The following is a 12,996-nucleotide window of genomic DNA, read 5'->3' on the forward strand; positions in this document are numbered from 1 at the left end:
TAATGACTCTGACCTGTTGATAATTACTGAACAACTGCAGCTGGTGCTGGTTCATACAGGGCAGGCACAACGGACTGACTAACTGCACTGTAGCAGGGCTCAAGCACAAGCACCACACTCTGACTCTCAGCGATAAACACTCCTGTGGCATTAGTTATTCCTTTGGTCTGAATCTGCAGTGAGAGGCTGCCTGAACGCCGTGGGGAGGAGGACTCTCCTTCCAGTCCGGTTTTGTTTCGTTTCGCCGTTCGGGTGACGCCGTCGTAAATGTCGTGTTCATTGTTCAGTTGAACAATGTCGTCATCCATTTTCTTGTACTTTTCTTGAACATGTGACGCTCGCCACACAGTGGATCTAAACGTCAGGGAGGGGTCCTCCAGCTCTGGTCTCTCTCATTTGTGTTTGCCATTCGGAGGCAGCGACAATGCATGAGCTCGACTAACCTGGCGAACCGCGCTAAGCTGATTAGCATGCTACAGCTGATAGACAACAACTGGTGCGCAGCCAAAACGTTCTGGGCTGAAGGACCTCTGGCCTGTGTGCATTATGAAATGACAATTGCGATCCCTGGCTCCCCCCGTCCACATGTGGAAGTGTCCTTGAGAAAGACACTGAACCCTAAAACCTTGTTTATGCTCGCGCGGGCAGGCCGCCATAGATGTCGCGTGAGCTTTGAGATTGCAGTATTCTCCGAAACGCCGGGGGTCTCCCATGGAAGGGGTCGTAGAGGTGCTTGAAATGACGTACCGGATCGGCCGGTCTAGTTTCACAGGCGTCCATGTTGAAATGTTGTGCCGGCCTAGTCACAAAAACTCGGAGGTGCGCGACCACGTGCCGCGACAACTTGCGGGGCCTTTGGCATTGGCGCAATGACGTCACTTTGGACCCTCGGGCCAGAGACACTACGGCGACCATGAATCCGGCTTAAATTGCTCCTAATGGAGACCCCCTCTTCGCACAGTTCTTTCTACTGACATGCGACCGGAACACGTCACACACATCTCAGGGATCAACTCGTACAGTAACGCTTTGTCATTCGTTATATATTAATCAGTAAAATCACCAGCAGCAGGCAGCATTACAGTTAGTGTCACCTATCGTCTTTGTAAAAGTATCTTTCATTTATTCCCTTATTTATTTATCATCAACCAAGAACCCATTACGACAACAAACAAACAAAAAATGAGGTCACCTCTTTACTGCACTGCAGAAATGAATCTGAAATGTTGCAACGTAAACTTACTTTTTAGTAATTTCCGAGTGCACGAAATGAAACTAAAGTCATTCCAGTACTGCAATACAAAACTCCACCTATTCACTATACATACTATTAATGAGGGGAAGACCGGTTCTTTGAAGTAACCCCAGCGAGCCGACTCATGAACAGCTCCTTTGGTTCTTTATAGTGTTTTCTAATGATAAAAATATCCTAAAGTATTGTGTATGTAACTGTTCCCCAGCTAAGCTACCTGAATGTTTTTTTCTGTTTGGCTTGTCTGTTTATATTTAGCCTGCATTGAGAGTTATTTGCCCTAATTGCTTTGGGCAGGATTATATTTGTAAATCTATGCAGACTAATTGATTAATTGATCGCTGTGTGCTAAGGGGTGGGTTGTTTTTATTATATATATATATATGTGTGTGTATGTCAGACAAGATGTTTGTTTTTTTCATTAGAAAAGTTAAGCCTGAGAATTTGCATACCCTTCTGACTGCAACCACATACAGTTTCCAGTGCACCCTTTGCAATATGGCTATATGTTTAAGATATATTTAAGAAGCATTAGAGACCAATTCAAGCCTGGTTTCTCCTTCGAGCCTGTGTTAATCTGATCCCCAATCAGTGCAACCACTGAAAGTGTGGGGGGTTGAGAGAGAGAGAGAGAGGGCCTCTGATCTCACTCACTGTCCGTCCATTTGAGTCATCCTGTGCTATGCCAGAAATCAATCCCTGTTTACCATACTATATTTACTGTGGACCATTTTATTTAGGTGTCCAAACAAGAACCAACCAGAACCATGAAAGAGGCTATCACTGCCTAATAGAGTTGTTGCAGGGATGACGTACTTTTTGTCGGCAAACCAGGCAGTTAGCGTCGCCCTAGTTCCCTTGACAAAAAGCCAATGGGATTGTTCCACAGGATTTTGGATCATTGCAGAAAATAAGCTCTGTGGCAAAACAAAAGTTCATGATTCTTCCACGTTTTGTTCAGCGAGATAATTTGTTGTTTTTGAAGCGTAAATGGAATCGCCAGAAGTAAAACTCTAACGTTAGGCTATAAACAAACTCCACCACTTCAGCGTCACCACCACTAAGCTTCACTTTTAAGAGAATATAGATAGATATAGAGTATAAACACAACGAGTCCGTAAAGGCGGACTAGCAATTGGCCTTGTGCTCGTTGGTCTAGGGGTATGATTCCCGGGTTCAAATCCCGGACGAGCCCCTATTAGCAACGTGTGGGACATAATGCAGCCCCATAAGGTTTGGTTTATGGATGACATCAGTAGCACACACAATCTAGAAAAACTACGAATAATTCAGAGCACTGAAGAGCATACTTCTTCTCATAAAAAAGAAAAGACTCTCTTCAGAGGATCCATTGCAGGTTTCCACCTCCACATTCGCTCTGATTTTGTACAATTCCCCCCCGGGGATCAGTAATGTATTTCTGATTCTGATTTCTGATTCTGATTCTGACTTTTCCTGTTCGGCATGAAGACGTTTAATGTCCCAGACAACCGCTGTTGGATTTATGGTCGCCGTAGTGTCAGTACTTGGTTACTATAACTGTACAATAATCCTGTCCCAAGCCATTTTGATCCGTACTGCCAACATGATATAAGCAGTTTCCACTGTAGTATGAAATGAACCAAGAAGTGAAAGGTTGTTTTTCTTAGTCCTGAGCTGTGTCTGCGAACCCGTTGGATCTGGTGGTAATGGAGCCTCACTACAAACATCAACGGGACATTGGACACAGTGAGCTGATAGTTAGACCAGCAGCCAGAGCAAACACTGGGGGATGCATTTCGCTTTTCTGCTCCACTAATTCACAAGTTGTCCTCGATGTCTCTCATCCTTCTCTGCTCCTCGCAGCCTCTTTCATACTTTTCATCATCTCCCCCCGCGTCTTCTAGGCTCCGGCCCCCCCGCCGACCAGACAGTGGTCATCGAGGAGTTCCGCTACCTGTCCCAGAAGCTCTTTGTGTCTGTGTCTGTCTTTGCCGGGCTGGGGATCCTGCTGGGAATCGTCTGCCTCACCTTCAACATCTACAACAGCAACGTCAGGTACAAACGCTCGCCTTGACTAGATGATGATCGAGTTCGTTTAAAGTTGCACAAATCAATAACACAAATGCACTTTGTCAGTCGCTGCAGTTGCCCTCAGGCGCGTTTTAACAGCTTTCAGGTCGCTGTTTTGGTTTTATTGGTTCGCAAGCCTCTGCTCTCATCACCCTGGTCTCCAGCAGGCAGCAGCCATAGTACGAGTTAAAGGCGTCATGACAAGCGAGGAGGAAGATTGTTTTCTGTTCTCTCAAAGGCCGCTTCACTGAAGGTGATACTTTTTTTTTTTGGTTTCCGTGGCAGCAATTCAGTTGTAATGAGCGAGTGAACTTTTAATCAAATTTGTAGCACTTAATACACACAAAATTGGTCGGGTTAGGTAAAAAAAAACTGGAGGCCTTTTTTTTTTTTTTCCAGGACCTACACCCTGCCAGGGACGAAACCTCACCTTTTAATAGGAATGCATTTTGGACGTGATCCAATCTATGTGATATTTACAGAGCTCAGTCTGAATGTTGATAGTGACTCCTGGAGAAAAAAAAAATGTATGGCATGTATGAGGCAGAGACAGTCGAATCCAGACTTACTGCAATTTGTGTGCGTTGACAGACAGACAGATAATACCCTGGACTGGGTGACAGTCTGACTCTGACAGCAGGGGGGATGACAGTGAGGTGCTTTTGTGTGTGCACTGGGAGATAGACACAAATATCCTTCTGTGCATGATAGATGTTGGTGTGTGGGTGTGTGTGTATTGTGTCAGGCCTGTGCGGTTTCTTATTTTTTTTTTTCACTGTGACCCTGAGCTTGAGTTCTTTAAAGCCTTTTTGTATTTCTATTTCGGTAAGTTTGTGTGTGTGTGTGTGTGTGTCTGTGTGTGTGTGTGTGTGTTTTCATCCACACTAAGGATATATGCATATAAAGACAAGGTAAATCCGCCAAAATGCAGATAGTGAGCTGCAGCGGCGGCAAAACGCTGAGCTCTTGAAAGCACTTAATATCAGTTGACGCGTAGTGAGGTGTCAGTTGACATGTAACTGGTAAAATCAGTGGAAGTGGAAGTGACGAACGCACATGAAATTTCAGTTCATGACTCTCTCGTTGCTTTGAGGACCAAGATTCAAAAAGACAGACATGATGATACTCAAGCCAGTTTCAAGTCATCTACAAGCAAGCTGAAACCAACTGCCCGGATGTCTATCAGTGTAAAAACTTTGGTTTAAATGAATCGCTTCAAGGAATCAAGGCCATGTGTTTGTCATTTTACAACAGTTGTAGCCCCTTCAAGCCGCACACATGGAGCCTATACAAAACAGTATGTTCAGTTATTTACATACATATATCCATACACACTTTGTCAAGCCATTTAAGTGTCATCGGAAGTGAAGACCCTGAAAGCAGTTTAAGAGTCAGTTTACAGTCAGGTAAAGAGTAAGTTCTGGGAGCTGTTTAAATGTCAGTTGAAGACTAAAAGATCAAAGCAATTAAAATTGTCAGTCGATGAGTAACCGCTGAAAGCACTGGAGCTGTCAGTTAAAGCAAAACTGATTAAAGCAGTTGAAATTTCAGTTAAAGTGGAAGCGCTGGAGATGGTCAAATTGTGTGCGCACCAGAAGCTGTTGTTGCTTAAGTCGTAACAGTGCGTAAAATGTCAGCTATGGGGTAAAAACCTGCAAGTAGTTCGACTGTAAGTTGGAAAAATCCGTTTCATCAGTTGACATGTGAAACAGGTTGAAAGCAGTTGACGCGTCAGTTAAAAGTGTAAGTGACGACAGCACTTGAAATTGAATTGAGACAATAGGCGTTTTCACAATTCTGGGGAGTCTCTGAGAGGAATTGCACCCCACATTTGGGGACCTCCCCCCCCGCGAACTACATACCTTCAAGGGACTCTTTTTTTTCTGCTTGCATTCGCACCGCCAATTGGGGAGGGAGGTAAGCCGGCCGGGGGCTCACGACATCACAGACAACATTTTTATATTTCACTTTGACGAGTCAAAATAGTGTTGTGCCCCCCCCCCCCCCCCCCCCCCCCCTTGCGTTGGTCCAAAAAAAACATTTCAAGGCTACATGAAGTGACTCTCAACAAAACTAAACCTAACTTGTGTGCTGGGCTATGCTAATGCTCCGCCTGGTGTTCAATAACCGAAACTGCAGCTAAGGATAAAACAAAACAAGCAAAAAAACTACGTCATGGCTCCAACACTGCCCTTACAAGCCGTTACACAGGTTTTCAAAGATGCCCGTTTGCCGGCGCTGCATTAGCTTGGGTTCGACCAATCAACATATATTTATGTCACTTAAGGTTCCCCCTGTGCTGGGAGAATACCAAGTCAATGCGAACACAATGAAAAATTCCTCCAGTTTCCCTTCAGTATGGTATGACTCTATTGTTTGTGTATCCGCTTCTTCATGATTATGTCATGCTTATGCTTATCCCCATGGATGTATGTATTTCTGCTTTCGCTCCAGGTACATTCAGAACTCTCAGCCATACCTTAACAACATGACCGCAGTGGGCTGCATGATGGCTCTGGCCGCTGTCTTCCCTCTGGGCATCGATGGCCTTCATGTCCAGAAGAGGCAGTTCCCCGTCGTCTGCCAGGTAGAATGTGAAAGTTGCTCTCTCAACGCAAGTATTTCATTTCAAACTTAAAAACTGCCTAAACAACAACCCAAAATGCCTGTAAAGGTCTTTACACGGCGGGGACGAGATGGATAAAAGACGCGAAAAAACACTCGCCTGCGAATATTTCACACTGGCAGCGATGGGAGATTGCGATAAGTAGATGAATAGATTTGCAGGGAAACGAAGCTAACAGTGTCTTATTTAGGCTACTTCAGTGGTGAGAAACACAAACACTCAAACAGGTCCGCCATTGTCATTAGGAGTCGTGACATGACGCCCGTGCCGCATGACATGATTGGCTGATGCCTATACCCCTCGTTCTGTGTGAAAGTATTCTTGACAAAAACATCCGTTAGGAAAAACATATTGACGTGCACATTTTTTCGCACAAAAAAAAAAAAAAAAAAAAAGGAGCCAGGAATCCAAGTGAAACTTGTTACAATGAAATGAAAGGAAATTACTTTTGGTAAACCAGCCCAGTCCAAGTTAACATGCCTGTTATTGCTGGCGTATTATTGTGGGATGTCATTTCCTTTGTTGTATCATAGTGGATCACCGGCTCCAGTTACACTTACAAAGTGTCAGTCCCCCAGAAAGGAGATCAGAGCCTAAACATCCCAATCCCTTCCACATAGGGCAAAGAAAATCTTTAGTTTAAACCCCAGAAATATTCTGTAGCCTCAAGTCTTTTAAGGTCTTACCTTTCCTCGTGTTAGTGTCAGTCGTCGTCTGGTTCTCGTCCCCCGCAGTTGAGGCGATATACCACTGTATTACAGAGGAAAGGGTTTGAGATAGACAGCCTCCGGGAAGATTATTATTTTTCATTTCAAGGTCATCTTTGAAAGGCTATTAAACTCAAACCGGGGCGTGCTGACAGGGAATGACTGATCAGCTAATTTGATTAATGTCTTTTGTATATTAATCAGTTTAATTATGAAACCTGTTCATTTCTTTTCTTTCTCTGCTAGTTTCGCCTATGGCTGCTCGGCCTGGGCTTCAGCCTGGCGTACGGCAGCATGTTCACCAAGATCTGGTGGGTCCACACGGTCTTCACCAAGAAGGATGAGAAGAAGGATAAGAGGAAGGTAAATGGGACCGGGATTTGAGGCTGGTGGATTTAGGTTCCAGGAGTGAACAATTAAGTCCACCCCAAGCTTTTCTGAGGAGGAGTTGGGGGTGGGGGGGGTGGGGGGGTTGGGCTTTACTTAATCATCATCCCCTTCAAGGGCAAGCTCCACGTCAGGAGATGATGTATTCCCCAATCGAGTCTTATCTTTTTACATTTACTCCCTGCCCTGCTTCTATAGCTGGCTCACAGTGGGGACAGAGTTGGCCCACTGCTTGCCCTTGAGCGTTGTGTAGCAGCATGTATTTGTCATGCTGCCCGGCCAGGAAATTCTCCAAGTTGGTGGGGGCCAGTGGTAGAGGGCCTCCCCCTAGTTCTCTATCATCTACCCCCCCCTTTCCTGCCTCTCTTGTATGTGAAAGGACACGTCAGACAGGACGTCATAGAGCAACAATCTTCCCGGCAGGGGGTTGCAGCCCATTTGGTAATGTTTATTAATACGCTTAGTTGGAGAAAGCCTATGAGGTGGGATTACTTTATCAAGGGCTGTGTCAAAAGTGATTGAGCTCACTTTAAAGGTCCCATATTCTGCTCATTTTCCAGCTCTGTATTTTTATTCTGGGACTCCACTAGAGCAGCTTTGCATGATTCACAGTTGAAAAAAAGTCCTTATTTCTCTTCTAAATGGTAAATGATCTCACTTATATAGCACTTTTCAACCTTCACGGTTCCCAAAGCGCTTTACAGCTAAGTCTCATTCACCCATTCACTCACACACCAATGGCGACTGAGCTGCCATGCAAGGTGGTTCAGTGTCTTGCTCAAGGACACTTCGACATGACAGGGGCAGCCGGGGATCGAACCCCCAACCAGCTCTAACCAGCTTTACCTCCCGTGCGACAGTGCTAACCACTGCGCCACCATGCCACCTTCTACTGGCCCTTTATGTGGCCCCCAGTTCCCCCCTCTGTCTGAAACAAGCCGTTTTAGACTGAAACTGAACAACCTCCAAAAACTTGAATAAGTCCTGAGCAGAGCGCTCCAATAACTAAAGACAGACTGAGCGGGTGGATGAGTTGTGGTGGTGGTGGTATCAATGGAATAATAATGTTGTAGGTTATCTACAGAAGGACTGCCATAACCTCTTGTGGTGTAGATCTAGCTTCGGGGTTAGGCAGGTGAGCAGGGTTAAGGTTCGGGATAAGAAATCAGGAGTTTGAGTAAAACTGAAACACAACTCGGACTTGGACACACACACAGGTGAGATTTATCCTATCTCAGAGGCGGTTTTCAAACAGTATTGTTCTGACCCAAGGCTTCAGGGATGAGATGTCTCAGCGGTTGCTTTGGCAAACGTACCCGCCTCAGATGAAGACCAATGCGTAGCCGCTTCCCCAAGCTTTTCAGTGGGAGGTATCTGAGACTCATCCGTTGCATGGGACGGGAGACGGTCCCAAAACCCGTCAGCTCAGGTGAGCTTGGGCAATTTGAAATCTCGGTCGTAATTAAAAAAACAACTGGAACGTGACAGGACACAAACCGGACTCAGATGCGCTGCACATCCATCCGCCACCCCAACCTCCCCGGCCCTTACTTTCCACTCACTGTTACATAATCGACACACTGCTTCCTGCATTGGCACCAAACGTTCGCACTGGATGTAAATAGTTTCATTGCAAATTTGTCCCAAGTGAACGCAATTTCCCCGAGAAACTCAGTAGTTAGTTCCATTACCCCCCACCCCCTACCCCCCCACCTCACCCCACTGTGAGGCCCCTGGCCATTGCAATGCTTCCTAATAAGGGGTAGCATGCCTGGAGAGTAGAAATAAGTAGACAGAAAGAGCCTGTTTAAAGTTGATATGAAATATGAATGATATTTATAGTGCGGGATGCTTAACACTTGCCAGGTGACACACACACACACACACACACTGATGAAGGCAGGAGAGACAGAGAGTAAATCAGCCATCGGATGAGGATGACTGCTGTAACTGTAGCTGTGACTGTGTGGACGAACAGCGTAGAGATCGTTGTCTGGCAGTAGAGGAGGATCAGACTCTGAATAACCACAAAGCTGTGAAATAATGCAACAAAATCAATAAGTGCTTTATGGGATTGGACCCGTTCCCACGAAATCTTTCTTTCGTCAAATCAGTATGGCCTCTTTGTCTCTTTTCTTGTCATGGCCCAGTGATTTGGGGGCAGATTGAATTGGCCTAGTGATGGATCATTATTTTCTCGTCCAGCTTAGTCTAGTCTATTTATGGCTTCATAAGTCCCTCCCTCACAAAATCAGAAAGAGAGGATTTGTGCCTTTTCCTGATCCCTCTCCCCCCCACGTTTCCCAGCAGCACCTGGAACCATGGAAACTCTACGCTACTGTCGGTGTTCTGCTTGGCATCGATGTCCTGTCTCTCATGATCTGGCAGATTGTGGATCCTTTGCATATCACAGTGGAGGTATGATCATCCATTCATTTTGTTATTTATTTATTTATAAGTGAGCAGACAGTTTACATTTTTAATTTCTCTTAAAATCTAATGAATTTGTAAGGGGGTGAACCTGTATTTGGTGTATCTAAGAGAGAAAGAGAGAGAGAGAATGAAAAAGTAATAAAGTAAGTAGAAGGATGAAAGTTATGGAGGCTTGTGGCTGTCAATATTAAAATGAAATAATCAAAGTAAAATTTCCATTTCCATTTTTGTGCATTTTTGACAAAAAAAAATGTTTAAATCAATTTTCATTTTCGTGTTTGAGAATGCATAATTACTGCAAAAATTAAGAACTCCTGACAAATCATTTTCAGTGTACTAAACATTTGAATTTGAATTGAATTGTAATTGTAGCACATTTCCTGAGAAAATGTCTTTAATGACAGGATTCTCTCAGGCCACTTTTTGTGAAATCTGAGGTTAGTCATTATGACAATAACAGAAGGACATTTTCATTTTGATGTCATAATGGTTCAATTCAAATGCAAAAGTCCAGTTTGAAATTTCTGAACATGATGTTGATTCTTTAATTGAAACTTTTGGAGCTACAACTAACAATAATAAACACTATAAATTCATTTGTCGATGTGATTGATCAATTCATCATTTAGTCTGTTAAAATAGTCACACAATAGTACCCATCAAAATGAAAAACCCAGCAAATACGTGCCTTTTTGCGTAATAAATGACTTGAATTCATCAATTATCAGATTTGTTAACAATTCATTTTCTGTCATTTGACTAATTGGTAAATCAATTAACTGTTTCAGCACATTTTCAAATTTCTTCATCATCATCATCATGTGCACTGTAATGGAAGATTAAAATTTCAATTCGATTGAATGATTTCATTTTAACGTTGGCAGCCACAGACTTCCATAAAAGTATACATGTATTTTGCCTGAATGTAAATAGATTATATCGTTTTATGTTCGCTGTTGAAGTTGTAGCGTGCTGCTGTCGCTTCACCCGCGTGTTCATGTTGTACGTATGTGAGCAGAAATTCACCAGAGAAGCCCCCAAAGGAGACCTGGATGTTTTGATCCAGCCTTTGCTGGAGCACTGCAGCTCAGAAAAGATGAACACCTGGCTGGGTGAGTGAAATACCATCCGACTCCTGCATCACTGTATCTGTCAATTCTCTTGTCCTCTGCCTCTCTGGTGCAGCACGCTTTAGTCTAAATAAATATATATATACAATATGCAACTCAATAGACTTTGTGGTGAGATTGGGTTTTTTTTGTCAACTGCTGTTTCCAACATCAAGAGTGAACTTTGAAGTTTAACATATAACATATAATTAGCTGCACAGCCTTCAGCTCAGGTGGACGAGAGATCACGAACCGCCGTTCTTTAACTAATATGCCGTTGGTTTAGCCCCTGGTACTGCAGATCCATTACCGATGTGATAAAAACAACTGCAGTGAAAAATAAGGGTGACAAACTGTTCCTCGTGATAGAAGTCAAAACAAGTCTCGCGTCACGGTAAGTCTCGAAAAGAGGAATGTTCGGAAAATCGGTGTTGGCGTAAGATTTGGAAAATGTAAAGCCACTGGTAAGGTCAAGCTTTGGGAACACGTGAGCAGCGGTGCAAACAGTTCCATCGCTCCTCACAGCTGCCATCTTTTGTCCGTCTCTTTAGGTGTGGTGTACGGCTACAAAGGCCTGCTGCTGCTGCTCGGCATCTTCCTGGCCTATGAGACCAAGTCCATCTCCACCGAGAAGATCAACGACCACCGAGCCGTGGGCATGGCCATCTATAATGTCGCTGTGAGTTCAGTTAGTTGTGTGAGTGTGTGTGTGTGTGTGGTTTTTGCCCCTTTTTAAAAGACCACTAAAATTCAGCCACTATCATTTCGGAGTCGCCCGAAAAACCACAAATTGATTTCGCGGGTTTCACGTTGGGCTACGCGCGTGTGAGAAAACACTGAATGCAAGTTAGCTTGTCTGTACGTATACATATATATATATTCAGCATATGAAAAGGCTGATTAGTGTGTGCGTGTGTGTGTGTTGGCAGCCGGACTAATGTGTTTGTCAGTAGCGTGCCTCTCAGCAGGCCCTGTGTTAGTCCGCAGACTTGGTCTTTCACTTCCAATCCCTCACCAGCGCAGCCTCGCTCAGCGGGCGCGTCAGCTTTTTCTTTGACCTCTCCTGCGTCGCCTTGCGCTCGGCTGGAGGAAGGCTCTGCCGTCCTTGGTGCGCGAGGATCACCTCCGGTCCAATTTGTTTGGCTTAAACGAGGGCAAAGCCGGCCCGGCGGGCTCCGCAGCCCGGGTGTGTGTGTGTGTGTGTGTACTGAATGATGACACCGCCACGTGCTGCATGAGGCTCTGCAGCATGCCCAGAAAACACAGAGACCTGAAACGATAGGACTGTGTGTCCTCATCGTCAGGAATAAAGACACATGTCAGAACTCCTCACAGATACAAGTACTACATTAGACACACTCACTCGTTTCTTTTCCACAGGCTAAGGCAGACTTGTGAATAGAGCTGCAATGACTAGTCTGCAGTGACAGTCTAGTTAGTCTGGCATTAGGGATTCAACCATACGAATCGGAATCCGGGTCCAGCGGACCCCTGGGTGGATCTAAATGTGCCATGAACCGGTCGATGGCCCGATTCTAAAAGTTACAAATCGGTCGACTGAGGCTTTGATGCTAATTCTGCACAGCGTCTCCGCTCTCGTGAAAAGGGTCAAAGGTCAACGTTGGCAAGGTCAAAACAAAAACATGCCCGACACAGTTTGCAGCGCACCGTCAGATCCAAAGTTTGGAAGACATTTGTATTTTATAAGGAGTAAGGAAAACTGGACCAGAGTCTGGCCATTTATAAGGTCTGTAGAACAGCGATTAGCTACCGCGGCAGCACGACACGTCTCAGCACTCACCTGGTGACACGGCAGGGTGACGCCTATGCGGGTGTTTCGGTTTAGCGAGTGACCCTGTTAACTGGCGACTCTCAGCCGAATGCGTCTGTTGTTGTTGTGGTTACGACGGCTGTTGAAAGCAGCAAGGTAACACGTAGCTGTCCTCGGAGACGCCTTCGCCTAGTTTTTTATCAAAATGCACCTCTTTGATTAGTCTCGTTTGAGGAAACGTGTCACGCAGGCGGCTAACGCTCAGCCGCATTTTGAACGTTGCTTGTTACGTCATTTGTTGTCAGGTCTGTTTGAGCAGCAGAAATACTCGGGGGTTCCCTGGTCTTTCATGAAATATACAGTATCTATTTGAAGGTAAGCAATGCTGCTTTTATAGAAGTGGCTTATTTTCATTTACAATGGAAAATGAACTCCTACATTAAACAGATGTTAAGAACAGTATCGGATTGCACTGAATCGCACCGACTCGCTCTGTGTTAGAACGTATCGTATCATGTATCTGGATAAATATCGCATCATCTTGTAAGGGAGAGATGCACACTCCTACCTGGCTAATGGCACTAATGGGAATTAGTCTGGAACCACGCCAATCATTTTCATGTGTTATCAACGGGTGCAGAACAAAATGCCTCTGGCCT

General features: G+C 44.8%; 1 protein-coding gene across 2 annotated transcripts in view; it reads left to right on the forward strand.

Annotated features, from left to right (window-relative positions):
- gabbr1b (gamma-aminobutyric acid (GABA) B receptor, 1b) overlaps window positions 1–12,996 on the forward strand; it is a 102,262-nt gene that overhangs the window by 79,684 nt on the left and 9,582 nt on the right. For both annotated transcript variants that reach the window (XM_070921872.1, XM_070921874.1), the window contains 6 exons: window positions 3,139–3,289; window positions 5,759–5,891; window positions 6,884–7,000; window positions 9,335–9,442; window positions 10,476–10,569; window positions 11,118–11,245. In XM_070921872.1, the coding sequence (XP_070777973.1) occupies window positions 3,139–3,289; window positions 5,759–5,891; window positions 6,884–7,000; window positions 9,335–9,442; window positions 10,476–10,569; window positions 11,118–11,245 (731 nt within the window). The remainder of the gene's footprint in view (window positions 1–3,138; window positions 3,290–5,758; window positions 5,892–6,883; window positions 7,001–9,334; window positions 9,443–10,475; window positions 10,570–11,117; window positions 11,246–12,996) is intronic.

This window comes from Enoplosus armatus, chromosome 16 (genome assembly GCF_043641665.1).
Source record: "Enoplosus armatus isolate fEnoArm2 chromosome 16, fEnoArm2.hap1, whole genome shotgun sequence".
Taxonomy (NCBI): domain Eukaryota; kingdom Metazoa; phylum Chordata; class Actinopteri; order Centrarchiformes; family Enoplosidae; genus Enoplosus; species Enoplosus armatus.